The sequence below is a fragment of the Mytilus trossulus genome, chromosome 6, assembly GCF_036588685.1.
Source record: "Mytilus trossulus isolate FHL-02 chromosome 6, PNRI_Mtr1.1.1.hap1, whole genome shotgun sequence".
NCBI lineage: Eukaryota > Metazoa > Mollusca > Bivalvia > Mytilida > Mytilidae > Mytilus > Mytilus trossulus.
Window position 1 is genome coordinate 69617095 of NC_086378.1, and position 11781 is coordinate 69628875.

Consider the following 11781-nt stretch of genomic DNA (forward strand, 5'->3'; position numbering starts at 1 on the left):
ATTTGGTGAGATGTTTCTTAAAACTTTTTACCTATTCGCCTTGTATCAAGCAAAAATGATTTAACAAATTGTATATTCAATTTTAAGAAAATATAGAGTGTCAGGACAACTTACACACATGAAATATATTATTTGGAAGTAAAATATTGTAAAAGTCGGGGATATTTCGACTTGATGATGATGATGATGATGATGATGATGATGATGATGATGATGATGATGATGATGATGATGATGATGATGATGATGATGATGATGATGATGATGATGATGATGATGATGATGATGATGATGATGATGATGATGATGATGATGATGATGATGATGATGATGATGATGATGATGATGATGATGATGATGATGATGATGATGATGATGATGATGATGATGATGATGATGATGATGATGATGATGATGATGATGATGATGATGATGATGATGATGATGATGATGATGATGATGATGATGATGATGATGATGATGATGATGATGATGATGATGATGATGATGATGATGATGATGATGGTGATGATGATGAGGATGAGGAGGAGGAGGAGGAGGAGGATGAGGAGGAGGAGGAGGAGGAGGAGGAGGAGGAGGAGGAGGAGGAGGAGGAGGAGGAGGAGGAGGATGAGGATGAGGATGAGGATGAGGATGATGATGATGATGATGATGATGATGATGATGATGATGATGATGATGATGATGATGGAAAATTATGAGCTACGGAAATCAGGAGATGTTGTATGATTGCCAAGGAGACAATATATATAACGCAAAGTTAGTAGTATCGAATTCACAATTAAACACTGTATCATTTTGATGAATATAAAGATGAAGATGCTCCATAATCAATAGGCTGTAACAAAACTACAGATGTAATGAATAATAAAGGCCATTTCGTACATATACCAAGGGGAAACTTGATGCAAAGCATTATTATTTATTGTGTCATTGCATTTAAGGTGCCACTAAAGTCAAAATATAGGCCACTACAGAAATATCTAAACTTTGCTTGTATTTTTCAACCTAAAATGAATAAAGTCAAAACTATGAGAGCATATGTTCATTTAAAACATACTTAACATATACACACTGTGACAATAGTAAAAAAGCTTGAAATTTTAATGTTGTAGTCAAACCGGTTTTGAGGTGAACACTTTATTTTCCAAAAAATCTGGGGGCCTGTGAGATGACTTAATTTGTTTAAAATTGGAATAGACGAATACTGTTACATGTAGTGCAGTATAAGCTAGTGTTTATTTGTCAAATAGATATGTGTCAATGACATGTCCAATTTCTGTATTGTACCTATGATATTCGTTCACTCTGATACATGAATTTAACTGAAACTCGTTAATTAATACATTTTCTTAAAAATCAGCATTAGCTTGTACTGCATTATATGTTACAATATTCATTCATACTAATTTCAAACAAATTAAGTCATCTCGCAAGCCTCCAGACTTTTTGTAAAATTAAGGGTTCACCCCTAAAACCGGTTTGGACACAACATAAACATTTCAAGTTTATTTACAATTTTCACAGTGTGTATATGTTATGTACGTTTGAATGAATATATGTTCCCATAGTTTAGGACTTTATTCATTATAGGTTGAAAAATACAGGTAAAGTTTAGATGTGTATGAAGTGTCCTAAATTTTGACTTTATTGGAACCTTAATAGAAAAAGAGTACTTTGTGGCAAATAAACCAAGATTTTTATAAAAATTCCACAGCCTTTACTACAGAGATTTTTGTTATAAAATTTGAAACATAGATTACTCACTTGCTTTTCTATGATGTGCTAGTGTTTAATTTTTACAAAAAGTTCTAAGCAACCTATAAATTCTAAATACGTCGTGCTCAGTAAGTCACTAAAGTCGAGCGCAACCTAAAAGGTGTATTTGATTTGGTCCATATTTTAATTTGTTTTAACCAATAGCTACATTAATAAACTCGTTTGAAGGAAATCAATGCAAGCACTGCATGGAATAATATTATATCTATCAGTCATGAAATTGCCAAATATGAGAGTACAAGGATAAATGCTGTGGATTTTCTATAAAATTTCCATATTTTTCGCATTGAATCAACACATGGATACATAATCCTTAAACGTTTTCTTAGTTAAAATTAATCAGACTCAAGATATCGAACCATTTAGCAAAGTAACAGTAATAAAACTAGCAAAACGTACAATAATAAAAATACTGTAAAATTAAAGCATACCTAAAACCTATATTTGTATACTTTTTAATAAATACACGTTGTGAATTGGATGGAGAATTGTTTCATTGGCACTCAAACCATATCTTCTTATTTGTATATATCAATATAAAAAACCAAGCGCCAAACTAATCATTAAAAAAACGTAACAATAGCATGAAAAGGATTTAAAAAAAAAAAACTTTTCCGCAAACGTTTTAACCACAGACTGAACTTAAATGTTGATGAAATCGACGCCGACAACGGAATCTAAGATTACTATGACTCGCCTTTTCAAAATAAATATTGCAAGCGCGACATAAATTATAATAGCAAAACCATAACTTCATGTCCTTACGATGTCTGAAAAAATATGGTTCAAGTTGAGGTCTAGTATGTTTTGGCGAAAGTATAGGAACAAATGATTTTTTCTTATAATTGAGATTTGATTCCAACGACCATACTATCTCAAAATCAGACTATTTTAAATGTTCAAACTAAAAATGAGCTATCCCGTGTTAGTCTTGTTATTCCTGCGCTTCATTCTATCTATACCAATCAGTTGAGAACAAAGCCTTTATTTTCATAGCTTTTGTGAATTTCATTAAAGCATTTGATATGACTTCTTTGTTTTCTTTCTTTGATATCAAAGTGAGATATGTTTGAACAATCTAATTTTGTCTATTCATACTTCAAATTTAGAATTAGTTACTCTGAATAGTACACTCTGTATGAATAGTGTTTCACAGTTTTACACATATCCATACGACCAAAAAAAAAATATTCGGTGCTACTTGCTTTTCTTGAAGGCATTTTCATACAAAATTGTAAATACATTTTTTTCAACTTTATTACATCGGACATCGCTAAACAAAAATATTTGTATCATGAGGACAATACATACTTCCGCAATGATTTCGTTTTGGCTAACGATGTCCTCCTTGTATTTTTCTGGGATACTAAACATTCGCGATAATCTTTTTTAGTTTCAGAGTTGGACATCCTTCCGTAGTTTTGAATTTTATGACATTTTTAAGAATTGGCTGAATTATTGTCATAATCTTTCAGTAGACACATTTTTCTGTGATAAAATGATTTAAGTAAAAATTTGAATATCAAACAGCTTGAGATATTTTACTTTTATGTAAAGTATGATTTGAACTATTTCTGAATCATTTCCATGTAAAGATCTGTTTTTAAAATATTTCTTAGGTAAACATGAAATTAAAAACTCGGACAAACACTTGACATCTTTGTTCAAGGTAAAATCGGTCATACATACTTTGCGTGTTCAGGAAAACCTCTTTCTATAATTTGAACATTGAGATAACCCCAATGCAAAGGTTACATGTCTGCCTATATAAAAGTGGTAATAGACTCATTCGTCGACTTACTTTTTTTACGGAAAATGGCGATGTCAAAATCTATTAATCTTGGAGAAACGCAAATTCCTTGTGTATGTCATTTGTGTGAAGATGAAAGACAAATTAGATGGAAATGCCAAGATTGTTCTCTTCTCATGTGTGATCAATGCAAAAGAAAAGTACATGTGAAATTCAAAGCCGCTGACGAACATAATGTAATCATGGTAGCTGATATAGGGAAGGATACTTCGTTTCAGCCAAATCTCTTTGTTTTATGCGATAAACACCCTGAACAAAAGATTTGCATATTTTGTAAGAAGTGTAATCAGTTGGTCTGTCTTGTCTGTATATCCGAGAAACATAAAGATCATTATTTAGAGAGTTTAATAGTCACGTATGAGGAAAAATTGCAAAGTTTAAAATACTTCCATGACAAACTAAAAGAGGATTTGAATTTTCATTCCACATGCGAAAATGTAATTAGTCACAAGACAAAATCGAATCCAAGTCATTACGAAAATGTCAGGAAATCAATCCTAGATCAAGAGGAAAGGTTAAAGAACGCAATTGGGAATGAAACTCAATCTAGACTTGCTATTCTCGGAGAACAAATTAAAGAAATGAACATTGCGACAATAAGGGCACAAAACACAAACGTCAACGCACAAAAAGAAGTAAGTTCAAAGATGGAATCAGTCAATTTAGCTATAAACTCAGGTTGTTTAAAAACTATTATTGACAAAGAACAGTCTATTAAGTCTTGGACAGAAACCGTAAAGACAAACAGAGTTATTGATATCAGTGCGATTAAATTAAATTGTGGTTCTATTGACCAAACTCAAATTTCGGAAATGTTTGGGTCTTTAGAAGAAGTTTCGGACACTGTACGATTTAAAGTTCTTCATTCTTACAGAAGTAAAGCCATTTTCAATAATATGCTCCCTTGCAAAGATGGGTCAGTTTGGGTGAGTGATAAATACTCATGCTTGAGGAATATGGAATTGGGAAACGAAATCCAGCAACGACAAGAGTTTAAGGACATACACGTTGAAGAGATGCTCGAAAATGATAAAGGCCACGTAATTTTATCCGTTTCTGGTCAATCAAAACTTGTAACATTGGCAGATGACGGCACATTCAATGACTTTTTAGATTTATCGCCATTAATTTCTCGACCACTCCATATATCAAACTCTGGTAAGATAGTTGTTGGTATTTGTGAAGAAATTTCGTACGAACTTTCAGAAAATAGTGTAAGGCAAATTATCATCATTGACACGAGTGGTAAAAAATGGCATACATTTGAATTTGATGATGACCATCAACGAATTTTAACTTATGCCCTTAAAGCAACAATTAATGTCAACAATGATTTGTATGTGATTGACAAGACGTCTGAATACCAACATGGCCGTCTTCTGTCACTTGCTTATCCAAATAAGGTTACGTGGGTGTATACTGGAAATAAAAGTATAAATTCAAAACATCAATTTAAACCAAATAGTCTTGCTGTAACTGCGACAGGAAACATTGTTTTGTTGGACTTCGAAACTAGAGTTCTACATATTTTAGATATAACAGGCGCTTTAAAAACTTTTGTATCTTTATTAAACTATGACGTGGTCAGACCCGAGTCTATGTGTATTGACGTCCGCGGGAGAATGTGGATAAGCTGTGGAGGATTGTCTTCAGATTCTTATATGACTATTCTAACTAACATATTTCAAGGAATTCTGGTCGTCATGTCTTTTACTGGGTTTTGAAATTAAAGATAAAATTAATGCATTGTTAATATAATTTCAATTTTCCCTAAATGTAATTAGGAGTGATTGTTTAACTTATTGGTTATCCTTTTTAATGAGATCTTTTAACACGGAAAGAACTCATTGTTTTTTTCAGATTTTAATAAGAGGAGTTACGTAAATGAAGGTCATATATTGTGCCACATATCTGTCTTCACAATTTCATATGCTCGTTGAACCAATAATGTATTCCATTGATATAATTTATCCTTGAACAATGAATTGTAACTGATAACATTGTTAACGTAATCTGTTGACAATTGCAAATAAAAGAACAAGGTTTGTCCTTAAGAAAATGGGAGTGATACAAGAGGGACATTCAAACTCAAAGTTGAAAATAAACTGACAACAACATGGCTAAAAAGTAAAAAGACAAACAGACAAGTACACGAAACACAACAACTAAAAACTAAAGAGTGACACGAACACAATCAAAAACTGGGGATGATCAAAGGTGCTTCGGAAGGGTATGCAGATTCTTTTTTAACATGTGACATCCGTATAGTTCCTCATATTGATACAAATTAGGTATTCACTAATAATTCGGTAGCTCACGTTCGGAGAAAAGGTTGACGGAATTGCAGTGACGACATTTGGAACCTATCCCTAACAGTTGCATTAGTAATTTACCCATTCTTAACAGAACATTGGTGATCTGCAATATGACATAGAGTCTAATACGTGGTTGTGTTGGTCACATTGGTTTCGTTCATATTCGACTCTTTCATAAGGACACTTTTCAGCATTGTATGCGAGAAAAGAATATATGACAACAATTTGCTTTGATGGTCTTGTATTGCTCCATTCGTTTAAGTTGTAAATTTTATCTTGCTGATCATTTTGGCTTATTTAAGTTCCTATATCTATTTTTAAGAAAAAAGGTAAAAAAGCAACAACAAAAATGGTAAAAGCGTTATCAAAGGGCAAAACTCTAATAACGAGACTTCTATGTAGTTCATGTCTTGCTGTTCATTTTTGGCTCACATGGCCCATAGGGCCAAGTTAGCTTTTTTCATCACTTGGAGTCCTTCGTCCGTCGTCGTCCGTCGTTAACTTTTACAAAAATCTTCTCCTCTGATACTACTGGGCCAAATTGAACCAAACTTGGTTACAATCATAATTGGGGTATCTATATCTGTGGTATTGGATGATTAAAAGTCAAACTTTGCCAGTATTCCTCACAGACAATCCTTAAAACACGTGCAAAAGAACGTCATTGAAGACTAATGGGTGGTCTTCGGTTGTTATCTTCTCATTGGTTGGGTTGTTGTCTCTTTGACATATTCCCCATTTTCATTCGTTATTCTTTTAATTCATCCTATTATGAAAACGAACATTTGTAATGTACTATATGTTAGGTTCTCAAACATGAACTAAAACTACCTGTTAAACGGTTAGTAGGTCGAACGACTATCCGACTAACCGGTCTGGCAAAATTGTACGATTTGACAACACTCATATTAGGCCCAGTGTGATTTTTTTATCCCTTTTATCCCTACCTGTTTTGGTTTGAGCCATAGATAGATATATGTCATATTTGACAATGAACTCTCTCCATCCGAGTCACAGTTTATAAAAGTTGACCATTATACGTCAGAATACGATCTTCAACGTGGAGTCTTGGCTCACACCGAACAGCAAGTTATAAAGGGCCTAAGTGTAAAACCTTTCAAACGGGAAAAACAACGGTTTAATCTAACAAGATGTACGTAATTAGTGATGAAGTGTCATGGAAATGGATAAATAAAACCAAGGCCAAAGATCCCTACGATTTATAAGAAATCAAATGGAATACATTTGAAATAAATGTTATTTCTATTGAATTTAATAGTGTTTAATCAAACTTTCGTCCGCAAGTTAAACTTGATCAAATCCTTCTCTTACTGTATCTATTGTTTGAGAAAGTCGGCTAAATTAAGACTAATAGATTTAAAAAAAATCATATAGTGAAAATGCACTAATGAATCGCTCTACACATTGCTACAGTCAAAGTGGAATTTAGTTCAGTATGAAGAAACTGAATGACAAAACCTATTCTACGTTATCACAACTTTAATAATTGTGTTGAAATGAATATTTTTCTGCAACAACATCTTACCTGCTAGTTTTAAATCACCTGCACGATATGTTCATGAAATATCCTAAATATTCACCTATTTCGGTATATATTTCACAGCTGGATGCATTCAGGCGCGATTAAAACCCTTTCGCATCTCTTACATTATCTTACTAGTATTATTTATTTCTAAAAATATACATTTAACTAATTGTTTGCATTTTCTTTTAAAAAAAAATTAAAAAAATTGTCTGTTTATTTATCATTCTACATTAGATATTTATGGCATATACAGTAAAAATGATATTTTAGGATCCGCACTTTACATACACTGATATAACATGATAAACATCTTTCTTTTCGTGTTAAGACCAAATTTTAAGATAACCTAATTGAATACTATCATTTTAATATAGACACTTTGATATGAACACCGCAGCATTTTTTGCAACTGTCCCAATAAGTTTGTTTTTGGAGTTTAGTTGAACATCCATTTTAACTTATCAAGTACACATTTTGATTTAGGACCAGCTGAAGCAAGCCTCCGGGTGTGGGATGTTCTCGCTGAAAACCCGTGCGTAGCCTTGGTCCGTTATCTGCTGCTGTCTTTGAAACAGTATAAATTCCATTACCAATTTTACCTTATCAAATGTGGCCAAACTTATGGGTCAAAACTTTTTGGAACTTTTGGTCTTCGGTGCTCTTTGGCTTTCGAAAATTTTCATCTGAGCGTCACAGGTTAGTCTTGTATGGACGAAACGCACATCTGGTGTATTGAATTTTAAACCTGATACCTTTTGTTACCTATTATTCGTGTGTTTCTCGGTCCTATATTTTCCCCCATTTATTTGTATTGTAATCCTGTCATGTATATGTAATCTTGTCATTTTAATGCTATATTTTGCATTGCCATTAAAGCGGGAGGTTTGGCATGCCACAAAATCAGATTCAACCCACCATTGTTTTTAATGTCCTGTACCAAGTCAGGAAAATGGCCTTTGTTATATCATATAGTTCGTTTCTGTGTGTGTTACATTTTAATGTTGTGTGTCTGTTGCGTCGTAGTTTACCTCTTATATTTGATGCGTTTTGGTTTGTAACACGGATTTGTTTTTTTTTCTCAGTCGATTTATGAATTTCGAACAGCGGTATCCTACTGTTGTCTATATCTAAGTGTGCTGCTTATCTTACTTATCCCGTCTCGTTTGCTTAATTGGGATATCATCGAAATTGTACCTGCAATGAGGAACACGACTGATGCCATATGTGGAGCAAGTTATATTTTAAAAAAAACCTTATATCACCACTGGTTTTAACTAGGGTTTATGTTGCTTAGTCTTTAGTTTTCTATCCAGTGTTTTATAGACCTTTTTTTTTGTTTTTTGCTTTAGCGTTTTTAGTTTCTTTTTCACTGATGAGTTTTGAAATCTTAAAACTAATATTTAAAAAAGGTTTTTTCAACTGATTTTTTTCGAATACACTGAAAAGACATTAAGGAATGAACTACCAAATAACGTTTAGAAACTTTATTATATGACAGTTGTTTGGTGTGTTTAAATTTTGAATTGTGCCATTTTGCCATTTGATAAGTGACTTTCCCTTTTGAATTGTCTTTGGATTTCAGTAAGTTTGTTATTTCACCCCTATTCAATATCACACATCTTGCAGCATTCAAAAAGACTAGATAGATAGATAGACATTCAAAGTTGCTTACAGTAGTTTCCATATGGCACTTTGATTTTTTAAACTGTTGATCAATGATTGGATCTTTTCACATTTACACCAAACCATAATAGCTTTGATGGTTTGTTTAAAAAGTCCAACGTCCCATAAGAAGTGCTAGCATGCTTATAATAGTTATCAAAGGTACCAGGATTATAATTTTGAACGCCAGACGCCCGTTTAGTCTTCATAAGACTCACCAGTGACGCTAATATCAAAATACTTATAAGGTAAACAAGTACAAAGTTGAAGAGCATTAAGGATCCAAAATTCCAAAAAGTTGTGCCAAATACGGATTAGGTAATGTATGCCTGGGATAAGAAAATCCTTAGTTTTTTATCGAAAAATTCAAAGTTTTGTTAATATTCATGTAAACTGGGGCAATTACATTTTTACATGTAGTTTTCCATCTGAATATAGATGATTAATAACTGGTGCAACGTGGCCTATATAGCTATTTATTTAAAACGAGTTAATATTTTAGTTATATATGGAGGGCTCTAAAGTGCGATGGTACTCTTAAGTGCGATGGTCTACACTAACGTATGATGGTGTCTTACTCTAAAGTGCGATGGTTGTTTATTTATTAAAGTATGATGGTACATCATGCTAAAGTGCGATGGACCAACAGGGTGAACGTATAGGGCTAAAAACGTGAAAGAACATGTTTTTGTTTCAAAATCTTGTCAGCTAAAGTGTAATTTATAAATATGTGACAGGCTTTATCATTTACCGGTATGTGTAAGTGATTGTTTTTAAATTTAGAAGACTGACCACATTTTTATTGCTAAAAGTGTAATTTAGGTGTCAAAAAAAATATAATAACAAATTTGGCATATCTAATATTTAGATCATTGATGTCACTTACCGTTTACACTGTCTAACAATTATGTGAGCAACTCCCCCTAGGATTAGCTTACAGTCATTATTTTAAATAACAAATTCGTTCATTTTCGGATGTATAACATTTATTTGCACAAGCTTTAATTAAAAGTGAGAGAAAGGAGATGTCCAAGTTTTCTTTATTTCTGTAGCGAGAACAAATACATGTTATATTTTCCTACGGTGTATATACTATTGATTTAGCAGACAATCTATAATTTACACTTGAAAACATGTACCTTTATTTGACAGACTTTTCTTTTCTTCCAGCATTTACATTTGTGGTTTTTATAAACATCAGTTAACTTCATAATCTAACTACGTTTCGTACGTTTATATGTTCGCTGACCATCGCACTTTAGCGTACAGAGGCATCACACTTTAGCGAAGACCATCGCACTTTAGCGTGACCATCGTACTTTAATGTCCTACATATATACAAAACGGTGCAGGGAACAAATGTACTGATTAAAACTATATACAGGAGATGAAGCTATTTAAATTATAGTGTAGGAACAGCATATGTAAGCTCATCTTTGAAAATGGGAAGAAAGATACCCGATGGACAGTCAAACTCATAAATCGAAAAATAAACTGACAACGCCATGGCTAAAAATGAAAAAGACAAACAATAGTACACATGACACAACATAGAAAACTAAAGTATAAGCAACATGAACCCAACCAAAAACTAGGAGGAAGGGTGGGCAGATCCTGCTCCGCATGTGACACCCGTTGTGTTGCTTATGTGATAACAAATCCAGTAAATAGTCTAATTCAGTAGGTCACATTAATGAAAGAGAAGGGAATTGTAGTCATGACGAAAGAAACATATTCGATATCATTTGTGAAGCAGTTATTCCATAATGGTCAACCAACTCGTGATTGTGTCCTTAAAATTTACAAAGGGATGATTTCAACTTCATCATTTGGAACTTTTGGTTTAATAGCTTCCTTGTGAGCAGCAACTCTGTCAAGAAAATCATGAAAGGAAAGGCAAGCACGGAAATATTGTATCAATTGGGAGATATATACCCGGTATGCAGGTGCTGCTGGAATGTTGCTACTTAGAAATGGAAAGTTCACGAAAGCTGAAATCATCTCTTTTGTCGTAAAGTTTTGTTTTCAACCGACCCTCATTGTAAATTTCAAGATGTAAGTCAAGATATGAGGCCCATTTAACTGTATCTGTAGTATCCATTATCTCTAGTTCTATGGGATAAATGGGTTCAACATAGTCACCAAATTTTGAATTATTTAGTGAAAAAACATTAATCTACATAGTGTAAAGTGGAGTTAAAGGATATTGCTAACTTCTTATCTTTCTTGCCAAGAAGTTCCTGAATGAAGTCAGCAAGAAGTTCCTGAATGAAGTCAGCATCATCATAGTAAAGAAAAAAAAAGTCAGCAAAAGAGGGGCACAATTTGTTCCCATTGGAATGCCCAGTCAGTTGAAAAACATGTCCTCCAAACTTAACAAATTTGTTGTCAATCAAGAAAACAAGCATCTTGATAAGATCAGTTTCAGAATTTTTTTTGTTTTAATCAGAGTGATTCTTTACAAAGTAGGATTTATCCCTCCCCAAGACAAGATACTTTTATCTACGTTGGCCATTCTTTTTATATGAAACAAAGCAATACTAACCCTTTCAATTTTTCTTTTAGTTTGGAATGTGGAATACTTGTGTAAAGTGCAGAAAAGTCAAATGTTTTAATTCTATAACAAGATGAGAGAGAGTTAGATTGTA

The 11781-nt window shown here is 33.0% G+C and overlaps 1 protein-coding gene across 1 annotated transcript; it reads left to right on the plus strand.

Annotated features, from left to right (window-relative positions):
* The first annotated feature begins 3615 nt into the window (after positions 1-3615).
* LOC134723710 (uncharacterized) lies at positions 3616-5352 on the plus strand. The gene has a single exon (XM_063587264.1). The coding sequence runs from the start codon at positions 3616-3618 to the stop codon at positions 5332-5334; it is 1719 nt and encodes a 572-aa protein (XP_063443334.1). The 3' UTR covers positions 5335-5352.
* Positions 5353-11781: the final 6429 nt, after the last annotated feature.

Coding starts and splice junctions, on each gene's coding strand:
- LOC134723710 (XM_063587264.1), top strand. CDS start 3,616: ATGGCGATGTCAAAATCTATTAATCTTGGAGAAACGCAAATTCCTTGT.